Below are 22,518 nucleotides of genomic sequence, written 5' to 3' on the forward strand. Positions count from 1 at the left end.
AATATAACTCAGGGGCTAATCATTTTGTCCTAAAGTGGTGTTTAAAACAATAAAAACTGCTTTTATTCTAGCCAAAATAAAACAAATTAGACTCTCCAGAAAAAAAAAAAAAATTATCAGACATACTGTGAGAATGTCCTTGCTCAGTTAAACATCATTTAAGAAATATTAAAAAAAAAGAAAAAATATATTCAAAGGGGCTAATAATTCTGACTTGAACTAAACATTTAATAATGTTAAAGAGGTTCAATATGTATAATTAGATTATAATCTTCACCATTTTGTTGGGAGTGCAGTAAATGCACTATTCTGTAAATTTCTGTCGTGTTTTGTCTGGTGCAAACAGCCAAACTGCTCATCAATGCAAAGATGGTCACGTAGCATGGTGTTAGAACACAGGGTTACAGTGTAACCTGCCCACCTAATGGTTACGTTTGTAATATTTAAATTATTTGATAATTAATAACCTCATGTGGAAACTCTAAATCTGCATCTTGTTTTAGAGTCTGCTGCTGTCCACCAGAGGTCACATTTCATCAACCAGCAAATGCTTTGAGAGCCTTTCCGAATGAATGAATGAATGAATGAATGACTGAATAAAATACGCTGTTTTCCACCAAGTCAACCCTGGGTGCTGAAATGTAATTGGCTAAACTGGCATTGGGCGGGTTAAAATGACCAAAATAAAGACAGACGTTCCGGCACGAAAACATTTTAAAAAAAAAAAGAATATCTGACTTCAGCATTGTTTTTCAGATAAACAAGAATGTTCATTTAGCACGCTTCTTAAATATCTGCAAACATATGATGGTATTTTTATGCTTTAGAAGAGACAAAAACCTACATACAGCACCTTTAACTCATTCAATTTTTACTAATAATAACTCCATCGAGTGGTTTGAAACTACTATCTGTTAAACACAAAGAAGATATTTGGAAGAATGTCAGTTGCTGGGACTCCAATTTCCATAATAGGAAAAACAGTGTTCGACGGAAGAAACTCTTTCAAAACAAGTGAATGATGACCGATTTAAAACTTTAGCGTGAACCATCCCTTTAAACCTCGAGGCATGGTAAAATTCAGACATTTAAATTCAACAAATGTTAAAAAAACAATTAACTCAAAACAAAATTGGATAGCATAAACTTTAGTTGGATTAAAAAACAAACAGTACCAAAAAAGCATGGTTTTAAAAGGAAAAGGCAAACAAACGTTTAGTAACCTTTTAATTCAGTGTAAAAATTTCTTTTTTTTTTCCCCCAAACTCAACAGATACATTTTTCACAGCCATGCGGAAACAGTTTGAAATGCTTGTAAACAAATTAACATAAAATTTGACCAACAAAAGCTCCCCCCCCACAGTTTGAAGTATATACATATAAGCTCTATCAAACCCTATAATCACAGCACACGTCATCATCATAATCATCTTCGTCATAAGAAATAAAGCAAAGACCAGATACAGACTCTATCAAAAAAGTTACAAATCCACCACCCTCACCTCTTCATACAACGAGGGTCAACGTTAGTTCTTTTTTTTGTTTTATTTCATTAATTTCACTTTACATTGTTATAACAAATGATTTCGGCTATTTGTATCCAAAAATACAGATCTGAAGATATAATCAGCGGCTCTCCAACTTATAATTACAGACTTATTTCTCCTATGATAGACCTAACCAATGAGTTATCAAATATATATATATATGAATATAGCACCATGATGTGATTACTGAGGACAGAGGGGAAACGTCACAAAAACCCGTGTTAGTATCCAGACCAGAACAACAACTGGCCCTCATAAGATTCATCTCACATTGCTGCATGCACTGATAAGAACTCTACTGGACGACATATTTTTGTTTTTTAACGTATATTTTTGTACTCCCATAGCTTGAAAAAAAACAACACAGAGAGGATAAGGCATCAATTCTGCTGACAAAAGGATGAAGGTGAAGTTGTGCGTTGAAATTCTTTCAAGGGTAGCAGCTAAATTTGCCTCAACAGTCGTTTTATTTTCGTTTAAATTGCAGAAACAATTAATATTTTGGTCTTATAATGTTTGTGTATATATATATATATATTCAAGAAATTAAACTGAGCTGACATGACTGACATGACCAGTGTGTACCTAAATCCTGATGCTATGAGTTTGGGTTTATAACAAAATAAAAAATGATGGAAAAAATAAAAATAAATGAACGTGGCTCCTGCAGCTGATGGGAAAATGTGGCCATTAAGTCCCAGTTTGACATGAACACACGACAGTGCCTTACATTTGAAAAACTACACATGCAAACGACACAACAGCTACTGAAGAAACCCACCACGAACAACAACAACATAAAAAAACAGAATGATTCAGTACAAACATCCGCTAAAACTCATAAAGAATAAGAGAGAGAAAAACAAACGGTAAAAAAATACATTGAATTTGTTTTATACAACGAACGAACCATAATTTAACATGGATCTACCTACGACGTGGATGACCATTTACAAAAATCGAGGCAGCATTTAACAAACGCGAGCAAGAAGTTGTTCTTTTTAATTCAACGAACGAAACGGCGATCGAATCGAATGATTTTAGTAGCGCTTTAGCCGTGAACCTTCAAATAAAGCAGAATTAAATGAGATATATACGTTTCCTGAGAGTTCACCAACAACCTTACTGGTATTGAACAGAGCTTATAGTTCTACTAAGATAAACCACTATGCGAATGTGATATAGAGGATGTATTTACACTCAGAAGGATCTAGAACAGGGAAAGCTCAAGTCTAGCTCTTAGAAAATTGTCACAGTTTCTCAATATCTTTCCTTTTAAGTCTCTCTCTCTATATATATATAGGAGCTGTGTGATTTCTGGATTTCAGAGTAAGACATCGTAAAACAACACAAATATTATTATTGCATAACCTTCTTCTTTTCCTTCCCATGCTCGAAAACAGAAATGCTGTATAGACTTTTAAAAGTGAAGTATGTCACATGTCCAAGTGTGAATATTTATCTCTTGCATAAAATATAATGGTGTACACGCTTGCTTATACGGATTATAAGCATGAAAGAACTACCTATTGCAACGCATCTTCTTTTAGAGGTAGTCAAAATGTGGAATGGAATCAGGAAATGTATGGGATGGGATGTTAGAGGCCAGGCTAGTAAATGAGCTAGCGCTGGATTGATTGATCGGAGACTCGCGAAAGGTAGTGTTCAGGCAGCGGTGATTGCTTACGTTTTATTCTCTGGCTCAAAAACACTTTGACCGCCTGTATTTTAAAAAATGGCTCTTGAGATTGTAATCAAAACCTATAAACACTGGCGTCAAATGTCGAAAAACTAAACAATTTGCATATCGTAATCTTCACTTTGACTTGAGCACATCCCACCGCTAAAGTTACGCTTGCTAATCACATCACAATAAAGCTGCGGTTTGTTTGTTTACTGGTTTTACATTTCGTTTGAAATCCCTGTAGTGCAAATTGTGAGTGTTTTCCGTTAGTCTACTCTACATACCAGTAAGGTTTGATTTCAATACCATCATCCCTCAATCCACTACTATATTTATACGTTTAAATATGTTTAATATGAATGTCATACATATATATATGAATATACTGTCTCAATATAGATTTCTACTATTACCAAACGCACACCCATCCAAAACAAGTGAAACAGCGCAAGAACACACAAGGTACTGAAATGTCCACCCCCAAAAATACCAAAAATGTTTGTCGTCTTTTTTGTTTTTCTTCACCAAAAGAGGAAAAATAAGAGATAAAATATGTATAAAAGCGAAGAAAACTTTCAAGTACAATGAACACTGAGGAGGAAAAGTCCATCGGGCAAATTGTTTAAATGAGAACAAAAAATAAAGAATAAAGAAAAAAGTCAGGATAATCAACGCTATCCTTATTATATGAACCAAAATCCCCCCTTTTCTATCTCGCATCAATGACTGAAGTTCTTCTCCTGAAACCTGAAAAGGAACCATAAAAGGAAAGGAGAAAGACCTGGTTTTGGAGGGAAGTCTCTTCTTCTTCCTCCAGGTCTGCTGTGCATCTCTGCGTGTGGGGTTTTTTCCAGTGCTGTTGGCAGTGAGGTGAGAGTCTGTGATTGGCTGCATCGGCTCATGGCTCCTGTCTGATGTAATAACTGCCCGAGCCGTTGCTCTCCTGGTCCGAGATGCCTTGAGAGAAGGTGAACTCGTCGATCTCAGGAGTCTCTTCTTTCACCTGCAGCGAGGCCTCTGGGAAAGCAAAAAAGGAGACACAAGAATAACAATACGTCAAAGAGAAAACAGACAACTGAGCATTGTTTTAATTTATTTTAGTTGCCAAAGACTAAAGCAAGTTGTAGTTTTCAAATAATGAGATCAAGCAGACAGCAATATGCAGAGTTTAGATGTTTTAGTAGTCTGATAAACTTACCTGTGATGTTTTAAAGAACAATGCACACAAAAAATAATAAATGCCATCATTTACTCATCCCCATATAATCAATAGTTTTTTTTTTTTTTCAAGAGAAATCTTTTTTTTTTGCAAGTGCTGTGAAACTGAAAACGTATGTGTCTGTTTCCACCTGTTATTAACATGGGTTCAAAGGAGTCTATTGTGAGCATTTGCATTCGTCTTTTGTCAAGATTCTTCTGTCATTTTGACACAATCAAAACTAAAAGATATCTGTTAATAACACTTTCTGTATTTTGTGATTCATAAGTGGTTTCAGTTTATTTATGGTTGTGAATTGCATTATGGGATGTTGATCTCTGCTCTGTCAACTTTTAATGATGATAATTCAACTGTACAGTTAAAGAAAATGACTTTTATTGACATGTTAGTAGTTTGAAATAATATAAAGTATAAGTAATAATGAATATTTTAATAAGCTGCTAGGTGCTGCTTGTTTTTCTGTTTCTGTATCGTAATATACAACACCAACCCAGAAAATATATCACTTTAAACTATTTAAACAAACTTTTCAAGGTGAAAAGTTTGTAAGAAATAAAAATGGGGAAAAATTAAAACATGAAATCACAAAATATGAAAAACTGTTTATGTAGGGATGCACTGATCTGATCAGATTATCAGCTTTTTGTTGAATCGGGTGTCGGCCACCCAGGACCGATCCAAATCCGATCTTGTGCGTGCACTATATTCTATGTAAGTTATAAGCCAACAAAAGCCATGAAGGTAGCCTATTATAAGGCACTAGAAAGTTGTCATGTAGGCCTACTATATGCCAAGCATGGTTTAATGTGAAGTACAGATGAATAATCACGTGTTTAAAATTATGTTCAGTGCAGCGCCCACCTCCGCTGTGCCTGTCAATCATTCTCCATTCATTCACAATTCAAACTGTGTGTCACGTTCATTATGACAACATAAAAAACTTTCTCCAAGACTATTTGTTAATGTTAGTTTAAATAATCAGTGGAGAAATGCATTTAGTTTTGCATTAAATGGGTTCATTTTGACCTGCAACATGGAGTTCATTGCTGTTTCTAAACCATGTTGCGCTGTGTCTGTTAGATCGCAACACTGGATCTCATGTACAGTTGGTCTATAGGTCTGTTATTTTTACTAAAGAAGATAAATTATTTGAGTTTATGATTAGCAGAACTATAGAAACAGTGTTATGTTTAAATAAATAATAATTAGGACAGTATCAGATCAGATCTGTATCGGTTGATACTCTGAACTTTTGGGATCGTGATCGGATTAGCTTCAAAAATATGATATCGGTGCATACCTTGATTTATGGATATTTTTACAGTGTATGTCATTTCCACTGGATATGCTCAAGTACTAGTGAATAAACAAAGCCAAGAGCGAGTGGCAAATTAAGTGAATGAAAAGGATGTAAATGGCTACTAATCTTTTCAATTGTAATCTTGGTGTTTTTGTAGAGTACAGTGTTCAGTAACATGAGTGTTTACACTATAAATAAGCTATGCGATTAAATGCTTTTATGTCGACCTCTGGAAGTGGTCAACAGTGGACAAACTTGGGTGCAACTAGCACATTTTCGCATTTAAAATGATATTTTAGAATGAAAACATAACCTAGGTAAACCTAAATTATATAGTTAACCTAGTTAAGCCTTTAAGTTGCACTTTAAGCTTAATATTAATATGTTGCCAAATATTACATTTACATTCTTATTATAGCAAAGACAATAAAAAGTTATTAAAACTATTACGTTTTAAAATGTGTTGAATAAAAAAATCTCTTTTAAACGGCATTTGTATATTATAAATATTTGAAGAATTTCAGAGGGAGCCTTCAACTGTAAACACAAACAATTATAAAAAAAAATAAAGCTTTGAAGTCAAACGAACTTCAATTAGCAACAACACTTTAGTTTAGGTCAAAATTCATGCTATTAACTACTGGCTTATTACCTGCCTATTATTTAGATATTAACTGTTTATTAGCAGGTATAAAGTATAATTTTAACCTCCTTAATCCTAAACTCAACTTCTACCTTATTAACTATTAAAAAGCAGCTAACTAGCACTTTATTAAGCTAGTAGTTTCGGTTAATGGTTTGTTAATACCAGGAATTTTGACCTAAACTAAAGTACTACCGAATTATCACTTAGAATTGTTATGGAGCCTTATTAGGCGGTCATTTGGTAGACTTAGAACCATTTTATTCTGCATTGAAAATAAGATATTATTTTAAAATGAGCTCCAAAGAAGTTGATTCGTGACAACATGAGGACTAGTCAATAACAGATCTTACATTTTTTGGTGACTTGTTCCTTTAAAAACCCAAAGCAATTAATTACCAACATCCTGAATGGAAAAAAAATCAGCGAGTCAAAAATGGGATGAAACTGCCCACATACACACACACACACCCAATTCTCTAGCCTTCTTCATCATGCATCTATGGTTAATGTTGTTTGCAGCACAAGTTACTCAGATGCCTGATGGCGTGCAACTGTCCACGCTGGGCCGACCTGAAAAGATCTAGAGGAATGAGCCGAGTGGCGCCCTCTCCCTGAGTGATGGAGAAAGAGTTACCTGAGTTGAGAGAGCGATCACGCTCTACACCTGAGGCGGGAGGTCGCCTGGACCCAGAGAAGTGGGACAGGTAATGGGGCGGAGTCTGCTCTTCATCACCCGAGAAGCTCCTCCTCCTCAGAGGCCCACCCAAACCGATCGGCCTCCTCCCAACTGGAATCTTCCTCTCTAAACACCAAGCCAGACTGAGGTTACCGAAGTTACCGAGTTTACCCAAGCTACCGAGCTCCACTCCTCAACACTGCAGGCCATCGTCCCGCTCAGCCCACAACTCAATTTGAGTGCTACATGACAGAAGGGTGATTGAGATTTAAAATGAGAAACTGAAAACCCTTATGCAGCATCTGACCTGTCCCAAACATTAGCTCTGATTTTCTCGCCCTGTCTCACCTGGGTATGATGGCTACAGTTGTGTGTATTTACCCATGACCACGCTGAATCATGAAAACTGCCACTGACTATCAAGCAGAACCAGACCAGACCCAAACCAGAGAGGAAACCAGAGATGACTCCTGGACCAGTTTTGCACCCACAATTCAGTGTTCAGTGAGAGAGAGAGAGAGAGAGAGACAGAGAGAGAGACAGAGAGAGAGAAAGAGAGAGAGAAAGAGAGAGAGAGAAAAGATGGAGAGATTGATGGAGACTGGACTCACTTTTTTTTTGTCCTTTATACTGTGCTGCCTTCTTTTTCTGTTTCGAGACATTTGGCGGTGCTTCTCTTGTGGCTGAGGAGGAAACAGACATTGCAGCCGAGCATTAGGAAACTTATTATGATATGAAAAGGTGTCATCTTTCAACTCCTGTTCACACACCAATTAACACAACACACACAAAAGAGAAATACATGCACAAACGCACGCAAGCCTTTAATCATTAGAAGTTGTCAATAGAACAGCTTGAAAACAAAGTCCACATAGCAGCACGTTTACCTCAGGAAATTCAGTCACTTTCAATACCGTTTGTTAGTTCACTAGAGTAATGAACTCGATAAATTACAATTTATTAAAATATTTGCACTATATTGGACGGTACGTTTTACATAACTTAAGAAGGGATGACTTAATATATTGGTTTAAAGGTGAAGTATGTAGGTTACTGACTCTTCTAAAGCATAAAAATACCATCATATGTTTGCAGATATTTAAGAAACATGCTAGATGAACATTCTTGTTCATTTGAAAAACTAAAGTCAGACATTCTACTTTAAAAATGTGAGTTACGCGCCAGAATGTCTGTCTTTACATGCCCAATGCCAGTTTAGCCAATTATAATTTCAGCACCCAGTTTGCCTTGGTGGAAAACCGCATATTCATTTATTCATTTAGAAAGACTCTCAAAACTTGCGCCCGTGACTGAAATGCGAGCTCCGGTGGACAGTAGCAGACTCAGAAATTATACACAGATTCAGAGGTCTGCATGAGGTTAATAATTAGCAAATAATATAAATATTTTATTGGAGTACAAACATGATTTCAGAATTATTAAATGTAAAAACTGTCTAATTACAGCAGGCAACATTTGAAGTGGATCATCCCCCTTCATTAAAGTTGTCCTAAAATTTCAAAACTAGGACAATTTTGAAAAACATTTTTTATTCACTTCAAATGTTAACTACTGTATTTTATATGATAAAAATAGCACTTTAATAGTGTAACCTCTGCTGATTTTAGATTTAACAATAAAATTTGGGTTATTAGTTGTATCCTTAATTATAGTTTTTTTCCACTGTTATTTTTATTTAGTCATTTAGTTTTATTTTTTTAACAATAGAGAACAATAATTTAACAGAAAAAAAACATGCTAACATACACTACCGATCAAAAGTTGTTGTTTTTCATCAAGGCAGCATTTATTAAATGTTAAAAAATGTTAAATTGTTAAATATTTAATACAATTTTAAATAACAGTTTTCTTATTGTTTGTAGTTTCAAATGAAATTATTACTCCAGTCATTACTCCAGACTTTTATTACTATTACCAATAATAATAATAATAATATTAATAATAAGAATTAATATTAGAGTGATTTCTGGAGGATCATGTGACTCTAAAGACTGGAGTAATGAAGCTGAAAATTCATCTTTAAAATCACTCTTTAAAATTAATCTTTAAAAATCACTGGAATAAAATTTTAAAATAAATTGTAAACTACTTTTACATTTTGAACTAACATTTCACAATTTTACAATGTCTACTGTATTTTTTATTAAATAAATGCAGCCTAGGGGAGCAGGAGAGTTTTATAAAACATTTAAAAATCCTACTGAGCCCAAACTTTGACCGGTAGTGTGAATAGAAACGTAGCTACTGTCCTTAACATCTCTAATTGTAAATTTTGTTTATATAATGAGGCATCATTTATTCAGCAAACCAGTTTAATATCAAGAAAAAAAGAAGCTAATTTATTTATGGTTTCAATCTAAACAGTTTAAAACGTTTTAAAGTTGAGAGACAGTAGAAAATTGTAAAAAAAAAAAACAAAAAAAAAAAACAGAGCGTTGCTTAGAAACAATCTGACCCATCAAGTAGCAGAATGTTCATTGCTGTTTACTCACTCTGTGCGGCAGGCGGCTGCAGCTGATAGCCGGTCAGTTGGCACCAGCCTATGGGGTAGAGATCTGGAGACTCGCAGTCCACCCACTGATCATACTCATCCTCCCAGCCGTCAAAGTGAATGCGCAGGAGTCTGTGGACAATCCTGGTCACTGTGGCGACACACACCAAACGCGGCTCCATCAAGTCCACTGCCTCCAGCTTCATGCCTACGCGGAATCCATGATTCGGCACATCCTGAGAGAAAGAGAGGAGACCACAATGCTTAGGGTGAATTCTGGTCAATTGGGACATCCTAGAAATTGAGATTGACCTAGAGACCATTAAGATGATCGAGAAAAATTGTCTCAAATGACCAGAATTCACCCTAATTCAAGAATATACTTCCCAATAAAGTACTAAAAAACTTACTTTGTTAAAGAGCTTCACAGGGGCTGCAATCGAACCTATTTCTCTGAGGTAGTCAAACCATTTAAAAGGGAGTTTGGTGCACCCTGCAGAGAAATGTCAGATTCATGAGCTAAAACAGACAGATTTTGTTCAGAGGTGCTGGGTGTAGAAAGTGAGATGTAACGCACCTCTTGGGGGTGTGAGCTCAATGCTGTTGATTTCACAGAAGCCGACTGGGAAGATGGAGGGAGAGGTGGAGTGGTAGCAGAACCAGTCTGAGCCATCAGCCGCCTCGGAACCATCAATCCCGATCATTAGGTACCCGTCTGCCAAAACCTGAGAGAAAAACACAAGATCAATTCAAAGTTAAAATCCAGTTGTTCATCTGCAAATAAAAATTTTTTACATGTCTGTTTAAGAATTGAAAAAAAAAAAATAAATTGTATAAAAAATAAATAAAAAATATTGTGCATTTTTGACAAGGGCATATTTTTACCATAGTGCATACTTTTTTTTCTATTTAATATGAAATGCCTTTATTTATTACAGATAAAATTTGTTCATTTTAAAAGTGGTACGCTAGTAGTAATGCCTTGACGAAACGTTAACGTAAACGTCTTTTTACTTTTTTTATTCTTTATTCTTTGTTTATTGGTTTTAATGAACATTCAAGGATACCAGTGAACACAAGTATAGAAACAAAAGTCATTAAAAAATAAATTAATGAATAAAAAAAAACATGCAAAAAATTAGAATAAATGAATAAAGTTTAAAAATCACACTTATTATGAAAATACATCTGAGGTGATCACAGAGTCAGAGGTTCATTAGAGGCATCCATAGTTTTTGAAAGACACCCCCTTTGTTTCTTAAGTAGTTTGTATATTGTTCCAAGAACATTGTTTCATTCAAGAGTTATTTGAACAGTTCAAATATTGGAGGTCGTTGATGGTTCCAGTTAAGCAAAATGCATTTTTTGCTAGATAAGAAAATGATGCTGAGTCTTTGTAGAAGAAGAATTAAGTGTCTTGTTCAATTCTGTACCAAAGAGGCATTGCATTGGTGTTGTCTAGGGATGTAACGGTATTGTAAATACCGTCATACCGCAATATTAATTTTTTTCGATATTACCGAAGTCGCATGACTCGGTAAAACTATAGGTCTTCTGAGAAAATTTGCTCAGGCGAATGAAGCGAACGGGAGGTAGCGAAAACTACTATTCCCATCAGCCCATGCTTGACCATCATCCCTTGCGGTCTGTTGTCGCTACAGATCCAGTAATGCGGAAATGGAGTGTGCTGCTAGAAGCGGGGATGAAAAGAGCTGGAAAACTCTAAAGCCCCGTTTACACTAGTGCGTTTTAGTTTGAAAACGCATAAGTTTTGCTACGGTTACGCCAACCGTCCACACTACGCCGGAGTTCTCGAAAACGGAGACATCTGAAAACGGAGGCGGGGCTGCAGACGTTCGCCTCTCTGATTGGGGCTTTTCCTGAATATTAAGTAGCCTAACACGCACAGTTCAGTCCTGCTTTCTCTCCGTGTAAGTTCAGACTTCGTAAGTTTGATCAAGGCTGCAGTCTCTTCTTCTCAGTTTGATATGGAAAAGCAGACTATACCGAGGACACGGGTAAATCTTCTAAGGGAACAGTGTACTGTATAACTTCATTCACATCACCCTGGCTTCGTTGTTTCACTTTCTTAAAAATAAAATGTAAACATGATTTAAGGAACTGCCTATTTTCATTTTAATATTAGCAACTTAGACAGCAGACATGTTGAGGCGTCGTGCTGCATAAGATGAGCGTCATCTTCACTGTGTGGATATTTATAACAAAACGGAGCCGATAACAACTGCCTCCTATTAATTTTAGTGAAAATACGAAACACAGCCTCTCTTTTGCTGAGTATCAGTTTTAAGAATCGATAATGGCCATTTTAAAAGTATAACATACAATAAGTTTATACATTATAGGAAATAAAGGCAAGCGATCAGTCAATATACAGAATGTACGTGGTTACATTAATCATTAACTTATCTTTGCACTCAGCCAAAACACGTTACCTGAGAACAAGTAATAGATTCCAATGCCCAAAGTCAGGGAATATGTCGTTAGATAAAGATAACAAGATAAATGAAATATCCCGTTTAATAAATATAGTGAGATTAGATCCAGCGGGAGATGCTTGATGAGAAGTCCGACTAGCAGAGCTCTCGTCTGGGTAGATGGGCTGAGTGTGATTAAATGTTGAATGTGATGAGTTTTCAACAATACTTAATTGAAACTTTATTTTTTTACATGGTTTAATAATTTTTTGTTATTAAAATTGAAGTTCCTGTTTCAAAGCTTACAGATAGATGGCTAATTTGTATGTCATTGACACTTTTGGCACTTTTTTGGAGTATTTTCATAAGTTTTGTTTTTTCCTGTAAATGATTCAATAAATACCGTACCGTGACATTCATACCGAGGTATTACCGTACCGTGAAATTCTGATACCGTTACATCCCTAGTGTTGTCCAATGGAGTTTGCAAAGCTTTGGCTGTGAAGTCCTGTACTGCTTTCCAGAAAAAAAGTCATCTTTTTGCAGTCCCCAAAAATATGCATGATTAATCTTGAATATGTTTTACAACTGTGACACCTGGATGACACATTGGGTTACATTTTGCTTAAATGAAGTGGGGTCACATACATCCCATGCAAAAATTTATATATTTTTTGTTTAACTATTTTGTTATTGGAAAGGGAAATAAAAGTATTCTGGCATTTTGTCTCCCACTGATCCTCATTAAAATTATATTCCAAATCTCTTTGCCACACATTTTTAAGTGATCCTAGTGAAGAAATGTAACTGTCTTAATGAACGAGTCATTCAATAGATTCATTCAGAGGGCTCAATCATTTATAAACAAAAAAAGTACTAATATCGAGCTGCATGTATGGCTTGGTGTACATAGATTTTGGTAGGCCGACTGAAAAAACAATAGCCCCGGGACTTCAGGCTAACAGATTTAGCGAGTGACCTGAAGTGATCTTTATTAAATAGTCACTGAATCAAATTGATTCATTCAAAACGAAGATTCATTCAGAAAAGAATCATCACTGTTATTTAAAAAAGCAAAAGTGTTTCATTTGGAAATTTTTTGTGGGTGAAAAAAGAAACATTACCGACCATGTTATACAGGGTATATACAGGAATCCTACAGGTAATTTCAATACCTTTTTAAGACTTTTTAAAGACCTTCTCAGAATATTTTAAGACCTCATCGCCACTTCAAGTTCTAATCAGTATCAAACCTTTAACTTAATAAACAGTTGTTAATAAACAGTTGCAGTTAAATAAATCAATGGAGCACAACCATGCAACAGAATTCAGATAAGCTCGGAAGAAACAAGCTTGAAAGAATAAATTATGAGGTTGTTTTCAGGCATCAGCCACTGTTTAAACTCGTCTTTCTCCAACCAGGAGTACGCAAAATGTACGCTTACGTTTTCCCATTTTGCCATCTGTTTCACTCTATGGTTTCGCTACATGTGGAGAACATCACATCATCTGGTCGGAGGAGCTTGGCCAGACACAACTCGGTCCGAACCAATCGCGTGGATCGAGGACGTCCTTGTTAATATTAGGAGGAAAATAAATATATTTATGCCTTTTTGGAGTCAAACACTTTGGACAACGCTTTTAAGACTTTTTAAGGGCCTTAATTTTCTCATACTTGATTTATCAACTATTAATACGTTTTAAGACCCTGCGGACAGCCTGTTACATCTAAAATCTAACTTTTATTGTTAAATTACAGTCCACTGCAAATGACATGGAAAAAAAAAAAAAAAAAAAAAAAATCAACAACACTTGCAAGCATGACATTAGTGAAAAAATAGCCTCTTGATATTACCATATAATACTATGCTATTATATTGTATAATCTTAAAGGGCAGTGTCAATATTGAAGTGAGGCATTCTAACAAGCAGTAAATCCATGCAAGCCTTAGGTTTTTGTTTACTGCAAAATGAGTAGCATGCTAAGCTTATATCAGTGCACCTTGTTAAGACAGTAACTGCAATATTACCAGACTATACAGACTGCACACAGCTATGCACAAAGTACAAGATTGCACATCACAAACTTTTAGAATCAAACAGTTTTCACCAAATTCCGTAAGTGTTATAGTGTAACAAAATTTCCTACTAAATGGTTATATTTGTCACATTTATTGTCACCTTAAAACTGAATGCTCAACCATTAAATTAGCATATTTGAATAAAAAAATAAAATAAACATAACACATTTTAAAATATGGAATGACCTGTGGGAACCAAAATTTTAATGCCCTGTTAGGACCATAATGACTAATGACAAATCTTACCTTTCTTACAGTAGCAACACATATAGCGGAGAGATTTAGAGGGTCTATTGCTTCCAGCTTCATTCCGTCTTTAAACCAATCCCCATTCTGATCCACATCTTTAATCTGTGGATTTAAAAGATGATACATGTGAGCAAGTGGAGTGTATACAAACTGTTGAATAAAAAAGCAATTATAAAAGCACCTTAAGAAACAGCTGTGAGGGAGCATCCATCTGACCCTCAATCTTCTTCGACACCTCTGCAGAGTGCAACATAAGAGACATGTACATCCATAAGCCACAACAAGGTCATCAAATGTTATTTATGCTGAATTGACTTCAAGAAGGTTCATCTAAAACTCCCGCACTGACCGGATCTTTTGAAGCGATGTCCAATGCTTCGTGACCAGCCAATGGAATGGATGAGTGGGCTTAACATGTGACACCAGAAGTCATCAGTGCCGTCCTGGCTCTCCTCGTACACCAGGCGTAACCGGCCACCGATCACTTGTTCCACAAGAGCCACACGAGTGCGGCACAGGTGCGTCTTGTCCACCACTTCCACACGCATCAGTTTCTTAAACGGGTACTGCATGTTCTCCTGAACCTGCAGGTTACACATTTACACAAACAGTTTTTAACAGATGCAGTCTAGCGTTCAGAGATCTAGCATTGTGTGCGTGCTCTTTTGGAAAAAGTGTTTTGTGCTCGCCAAAGTTGCATAATAAATAATACATTCAAATCCTAACATGTGAAAGCCTCAAGTGAGCCTTCAGTAATTTTAATTTGCTTATTTGGTGCTTAAACATGTATTATTATTATTGATAAAATTAATGTAGAAGTTTGTAGAATCCAATACATATTTTTACACACAATAAAAGGCATTGATCTGAAATAGTAAGGACATTTCCAAAAGCAATTTGTAAAGGTCCCATGAAATTAGAGTAAAATTGTAGATGTTAATTTTAGTCTGTTAGTTTAAGGTCTATCTGGAATCTAGTGTGCTTCAAAAATTTGCATTTACAAAATATAAAACTGAGATAAACATCCAAAGCTTGTAGTTTGTCATTGAATGGATCAATGATTATTTTTAACGTCACCCTAAGTTCCATATAACAGCCATCTTCATTTGAAAGAATCCCCCTTCCACCTCTACTCTTCCTCCTTTCCTAGATGGGTGGCACGGTTGCACAAACTCTAGTAGGACCGCAGCTTAATACAGTAAATAAGATATAAATAAATATATAATTTTTTAATTGCTAAATTGTCCACAAATTTCTGTGAATTACCACAACAAAATCATTTTAATCAAGTCATTTTTAATCGCAAAAAAATAAATTAATTAAATCCCCCCCCACCCCAAAAAAATAATATGTGAAAAACTAGGGGTTCTGTATTGATGTAAAATAAAAATGAAACGCCATTGGCTGTTTCTTTAAAGGATGCCCCACCCTCTCTTCATCTTATAGTTGAGATTATTTCAAACATCGAATAAAAAAATTCACATTTTGAAGCACTTAAAGGGATCTTTAAAAAAATTCGTCAATTTTGATAAATACATTGTCAAATAAAAGTATTAATTTCTTTCAAATAAAGTAAATAAAATTTAATATATATCAAGTTATATATATGCACATTTACAAATATACATAATATTGATGTTATTTGCAAAAGGTAAAATGAAATTAACAAAGATTTTCACTCTTGTCTCAGTGATAGACTATGATGGGCCATTGAGGTTTGCTTCTTTCATCCACTAAGTCAGTCTGACATCTTTATCATCCTTGTAAACATGTTTTGTGAGAAGCTATTTCCTGGTGTATGATGACTGCTCATAGCAGGCTGCTCTACAGGTTTTTCCAGAGTCTCAGAACAGTTTTATGATCGCTGTTGGGATGCGGTGTCTCACCTTTGTGGCAAACTCTGGCGGAAGAGTTTTGGCTCCAGTGAGTCTTTTCACAAGAAATGCTTTCCAGTTAGAATACTTATGCTGGATGGCTATCAGGACAAAGTAAAAAAAATATGTTAGCATTCTTAATTATTCCTATTCAGCAATAACTCCTACAAAGTTTTGAATAGCTTTGTGTTATACATACATTTAGGAGGCACCAGTGGCTTTCCACTAGAAGCACACCATCCAACAGGGTGGATTTCTGGGATGCACAGATTACACCAGAAATCTCTGCTCGAGTCGTTATCAAAACCCTCATAGCGCAGAAGAGCTTTAAAACCTGAGGAGGATAAAATAAATCATATACCCTTCTCATTTATAACAAACCATAAAAAATTGTAGGTAGAGACTGGAATCAACAGTACCTGCCAGTTTGACAATCTCTGCTACCCAGTAAACTTTTGTGGAGAGGTTTGTGTCAGAATTGAAGACCTCCACCCTCAGCCCCTCAGCTATGTCACCCCAGCACATACCCATGGGCACCTGAAAGAGTTGTCAAATCATTAACAGAACATTTATAACATGGGCTTTTAAGAAACACAATTACGGTGACAAAAATGATAAATGTTCTGCCGATTTCAACTCACATGTTTGAAACAGCTGACTGGTGCCCCAACTAAATTATTGCTACAAATGTACTGGCCCCAGTCAAAGCCTTCAACAGGAACCACTTCAAGAGGAAAAAAAATGGTGTTGTGGAATATGATTGCTAGAACAGATCATTCAGGCATATAATTACATAACAACACTAAAATAAGCCATTTTACCTGATTTTGATTTAGCTTGGTTCTGTTGACTTGCTTGATACTGTGCATAAGCTGCCAACTTTGCCATTAACGGCTGTTTCTGTAAGACTTTTGCCTTTTTCGTTGGTGGTTTACCCTTGAAAAGACACAAGAAGAACCCACACAATCTTAAAAATACAGACAGAGAGAAAAAGAAGGAACAACAGCACGTTTTGATTATGTTTCCTTTGAACTTTGTTCTAAATCTAAAGGCTTTTAGGCTTTCAATAATATCTACACATATCTGATAATCTATTGAGCAAATGTAATAGTGTAAAATCTGTAAAACATCACACACTGCCATTCACATTCTTGTCCTCTCACTGGTAAGCCATGAAAAATAGTACTTGTATTTAAACAGTTATATTTTTTTTTTGTAGAAACCATGATATATTTTTATGTAAAATAACAGCATTGATCGTAGTATCAATCATTGATCAATAGTAAAGACATTTTTAAGTTTTACAAATAATTTATGTAGATTTTGATAAGTTTCTAACCAAATAAATCTTAATTTATTTCAAATAAAGACAATAAACATTTAATTCATTCATTTTCCTCCGGTTTAGTCCCTTTATTCATCAGTATCCAGCATATGTTTTACACAGCAGATGCCCTTCCAGCTGCAACCCAGTACAGAAAAACTTCCATACACTCTCATTTACACACGTACACTATGGCCAATTTAGTCTATTCAATTCGCCTATAGCGCATGTCTTTGGACTGTGGGGGAAGCCGGAGCACCCGGAGCAAACCAACACAGGGAGAACATGCAAACTCCACACAGAAACACACAAACTTATGGTTATGGTATAAGTATAAATCAGCGTTTACCAGACAAATATGAAACATTTTTTTCTCTCTCATCTGTAAGTTTACCCCCTAAAAATCTAGTTTATATGTAATTTTAATAATGTATGCACTACCATAAAATTATCCCAAACATTCTGAAATTCTTCACAAAAAGTGAGTCAATCCATCTTGTAAAATATATTTCATATCGCAATGCATATCATTTAAAAACTGAATATTGCAATGTCAATTTTTTCTAAAATTGTGCAGCCCTGATATTAATCATATGAGTGCTCCCAAAAACAAGTCGAAATAAGTCAGAGGTGTCTTTATGAAAACCTAACACAACACACATACTACAACTAGCTGGAAACTGCAATTTGTCTCAAAGTTAACACCCATGTTACCTGAAGTCTTGCCAGTATACTGGCCTTTTTAGAATTGGAGGAATAGCTTCTGGAACAGGACACGCTGCAGAATCTCTTCGTTTTAGAATAGAAAGCATCTCGTACACCAACCATACCACACATCTCACAGGTTGCTGCATGAGAGGGAGGAGGAAAAAAAAAGCATATTTACACCACTGAACATATTTATTCTCAACAACAAACCAGTAAACAAGTAAACAGGGCACCAAATACAATTTCTCATTAGAAACAATACTGTACCGTTTCTTTTCATAACATTGCTTGTGTCAGGTTTAAAATTAGGGATGTGCAATATGACAATATATGGACTAAATCAAACGTTTATCGTTTCATATTATTCTCTATCTTTTATTTCACGGTGGCACTACAGTAATACTTATAATTCATTTGACCGCAATTTTACACTGCATTATGTGGAAGCAGACATAAACATGAATAAAAGCATCATGAAAAAGTTGCAATATTGAAAGTGCAACGTCTACATTTTGCAATATTTTATGTTAGGCCTGCATTCATCTTATTTTTCATTAATTTTCATTTTATATTACTTCATTCCTAAAAAATTTGCCCTGAAGTTCTGAAAAAAATTAAAGATATGATCACATATAAATAAGAATGAATTACATTTTAACAGAGTATATCCCTTAAAATGTAAAGAAAAAAGACATTTCCTTTCTATTTAGTGAATGTTTATTAGGGATGCACCGATAATATTTTTGGCCGATATCCATAACTGTTGAGATTTGGAGGCTGATAACCGATATATTAAAGCCGATAAATATAAATATTTCAAAATTTGATATTTTTATACAGTGAACAGCTGATTTTGTTTTTAAAAACTTAATAAAAGTTTGAACTGATATTTGAATAGCCTACTTAAAGCAATAAAAGCAATAATTTCAAAATTGTAGGTGATTATATAGACCTATATTTATGATTTCACATAAATTAGCATGCCAAAAATAAATGATTTCCTTTTCTTTGCATAGCAAATTAACATGCAACTTGACTGTTGCATAAAAATAATAGGTTAAATAACAAAACAAGATTTAATTAACAAACAAGTTAAATAAATAGTAAAACGAAAATGAAAGAACACAGAACTGAAAACAGCGCAAATGTTCTTGAATAAACCGTGGTTTAGTAATGTACATATGTAGAACTATGCAATGTCCAAAAAAGCATTTTGTGAGGTGTTTTGACAGTTCAGAGCAACAGTACAAGCAAAAAGATAATACAGATAGACAGTATGTTTTACTTTAGAAAAATCGGCATAAATTCATCCTATTTGGCGTTTTAGATTCTTTTGAACATATAGACGCTTCTTGTCAGACGCTTTTATGATCATTTTTGCTGTCAATAAAAAATGTGAGGAAAGCTTCATTATAGTGCACTGGACAGTTTTGACCCACGCATTCTCGAGGCAGGCAGTTCTGTACAATTACGTAATCTATCAGCTTAAAGATATATGCCTAATTTTGATATTGGATCGATAATAATAACATTAAAAATAGCATTTAACGCCCTATAACAATATGGCCACCGATATATCGTGCATTCCTAAATGTAGATAAACTATTAATTAATTGAATTTAGAAAAAAGATGTATATATCTTGCCATATATCTTTAAGAATATGTGATGACTTTTATCATGATATAGGATTGTCATATCGCCCAGCCATAATTTAAATAATATTTAGGTATGTTTTTTGACTTTTGTATCCACATGACTAACCCATTCCTGCTTTCCCGTCAGGATAGGTGTACACCTGGCCATTGTTTTTGATGATAGGCAAACTGGCAGGGATGCTGGGAACTTCATCTTCACTGTCCTCCGAGCTGGAGCTGCTACTGCTGTCTTCACTGCAGCTGTCATACCCGTCAAACATCCCGAACGAATCTCTCCTCTTCCGCTCTGAGCGGGGAGTGTGCTCAGCCTACATGTGACGAGGTGAGACAAAAAAAATGGAGAATATTAAAAAGAGAGAGAGAGAAGGAAGGAGTAATGTTAAATTAAAGTAAGGGCAAAGAAAGACAAAAGGATTACAGCTCTCTTGCACAACCATAATACTTTAATAAATGACCACCTTTGACATGATACACCATGATTAATATTGTAACTAGTAATAACCACAATCTTTAAAAGAGGGAATTAGGAGGCGGCTCAAATCACATTATTAAAATTAAAGGCTTCCAAGGGTCACAAGAAGCAAATATCATGTACAAAGCACTAAAGATTCTACACAATTATCTCAAGCCAGAATATAAAAGGCGCATATATATATATATATATATATATATATATATATAATTTAAATTTGCTGCATTTTGAGAAATTACATATTTATATTCATCAATACTTCAACACTAGACTGTAGAAGGACTCCAATACACTGTGACCTGATTTCAGAATGAACATTTTGGGACCTTTTCTTCCCCTGAAAGAGTACCATTTCAATTCTCATCTCCTAACATTCAATTTTACCACAAATTAATGCTGTTATTATCCCTATTAACTACAAGTGAATGATTTTAGGTCATATTACAAGCCCTCACAACACAAACAGGCACATACGCTTATCTTAAGCCCTAGTAAGATGCCTGCTCGTACATAACAGCTCGTGAAAACGTTTTAACGCATATGCGAGCCTCGTAAAAACTGTGTGTTGGGAAACAAACACAAACATTTCCACATTCATTGGCCTGCGGGTCTATTGCAGCAGCACAAAACATATACATTACCAACTGTATTAGCACCATTTAATAAGACAGCTTATTTGAATGAAATGTTATATGGCATAGAAAGAATTACGAGTGATTCGAATGAGGTAAACGCTGTAGTTTGTGTGACGAGCAGGATCTGTTTCTGACAACCAAAACAAAGAGGACGGCTAACTGCTAAGCCGCTAACTGAGCTAAATCAAGGAAGCGGGCTCAAATAAACTCTTTCTTACCATATCCCTTGGGTTTTCCATTAGCCCTTCATGCAAGTCGGTATCTTACGTTTGTTGTGGTATGATCCGACAGCCCCCCGGAGGGAAAGGGCCTGGCTTGAAATTATTTTACTCTATAGCAAAAAATAACTCCAGTTGATTATCAACAATTGTCATGGCTCGAGAGTGCGCGTGCGCAGGGATCTACAATGATTGACATATGTTTTAGCCAATCACCGTTCACGTGTTCGGCACATTTACCCCATATTTGGTCACAGGAAATGTTTGAGTGAGGGAGAATGATTACAGATCAAATAAAATCGGATTTAGTGGTGGGAATAGCAGATTTATTGACCCTAACATTAAAATAGAATGTTTACGGTCATAGCTTAAAGGCAATATAATTTAACAGGTTGTAACAATGGTAGCGACGATAAATGTAAACAGATATTTGTTACAGAAATGCTAAGATTCCTGTAGGATGTAAAATTCATGGTATTGCTTTCTTCTACCAGAAACGTACATTATCTGTCTCTGAAATATAAATATAAACATAAATACAGTGGATAAAAGTATTTCATCCCACAAATGTCTAAAATGGACTGATGGTTGATTTCTGTGAGTTGTTCTGTAAATGAATGTCATTCTTGTCAGATTATTTTTCTTTATTAAAAACACTTTACAAATGTACAAACCCTGTCATTGTCCTTGTACTCAGCTCAATTTAACCTACAGCTTTAACAGTTTTGTTATGCTAAAAACTGTTATTTAAAAGTTTAAGCTGTGATCATTCACATCAATTGATTAAAAAAAACATGAAATTATAAATTCTACAAATACATACTACAAATATTATGAATCAAAGAAATGTACAATTGTCCCCATGTTTCTGTCAGTCCAGTCACATCTGCATCAACATAAAATTCCTTTAAGGCTATGACATCGAAAGTGACATCATCTGATGGAGGAGAAGCTGAGTGCGATCAAGGATGCGTTCCATCATTGAATTCTTATGATTTTATACTTGTTTTGTATGATTTTTTTGAGGGCGACAAGCTTGACAAGCCCAGTCACATTTTTATAAGTGGATTTTTCTAAGCATGATAGTTTTATTAACTCATTTTATTTTATCTTTGCCATAATGACAGTAAATAATATTTTGCTTGATGTTTTTCAGGACACTTCTAAGTGACATTTAAAGGCTTAACTAGGTTAATAAGGTGAACTAGGCAGGTTACGGTAATTAGGCAAGTTACTGTATAATGATGGTTTGTTCTGTACACTATTGAGAAAAAAAATTAG

General features: G+C 35.1%; 1 protein-coding gene across 2 annotated transcripts; it reads right to left on the reverse strand.

The window, feature by feature from the left end:
• Positions 1-1,210: 1,210 nt before the first annotated feature.
• mbtd1 (mbt domain containing 1) lies at positions 1,211-21,404 on the reverse strand. Of its 2 annotated transcripts, XM_005169482.6 has the most exons (17): positions 21,238-21,404; positions 20,019-20,220; positions 18,262-18,395; positions 17,045-17,159; positions 16,865-16,947; positions 16,643-16,760; positions 16,423-16,557; positions 16,236-16,324; positions 14,699-14,933; positions 14,531-14,586; positions 14,347-14,451; positions 10,162-10,309; positions 9,995-10,077; positions 9,586-9,820; positions 7,684-7,755; positions 7,031-7,198; positions 1,211-4,248 (listed from the first exon to the last, which is right to left on the reverse strand). In XM_005169482.6, exons 1-17 carry the CDS (start codon positions 21,256-21,258, stop codon positions 4,130-4,132), a joined length of 2,118 nt encoding a protein of 705 aa, XP_005169539.3. In that variant the 5' UTR covers positions 21,259-21,404; the 3' UTR covers positions 1,211-4,129. The 2 variants fall into 2 exon arrangements, with proteins under 2 accessions (XP_005169539.3, XP_001920015.4); XM_001919980.8 differs by lacking the exon at positions 7,031-7,198.
• Between the last annotated feature and the right edge of the window lie 1,114 nt (positions 21,405-22,518).

The sequence above is a fragment of the Danio rerio genome, chromosome 12 (assembly GCF_049306965.1).
Source record: "Danio rerio strain Tuebingen ecotype United States chromosome 12, GRCz12tu, whole genome shotgun sequence".
Classification (NCBI taxonomy): domain Eukaryota; kingdom Metazoa; phylum Chordata; class Actinopteri; order Cypriniformes; family Danionidae; genus Danio; species Danio rerio.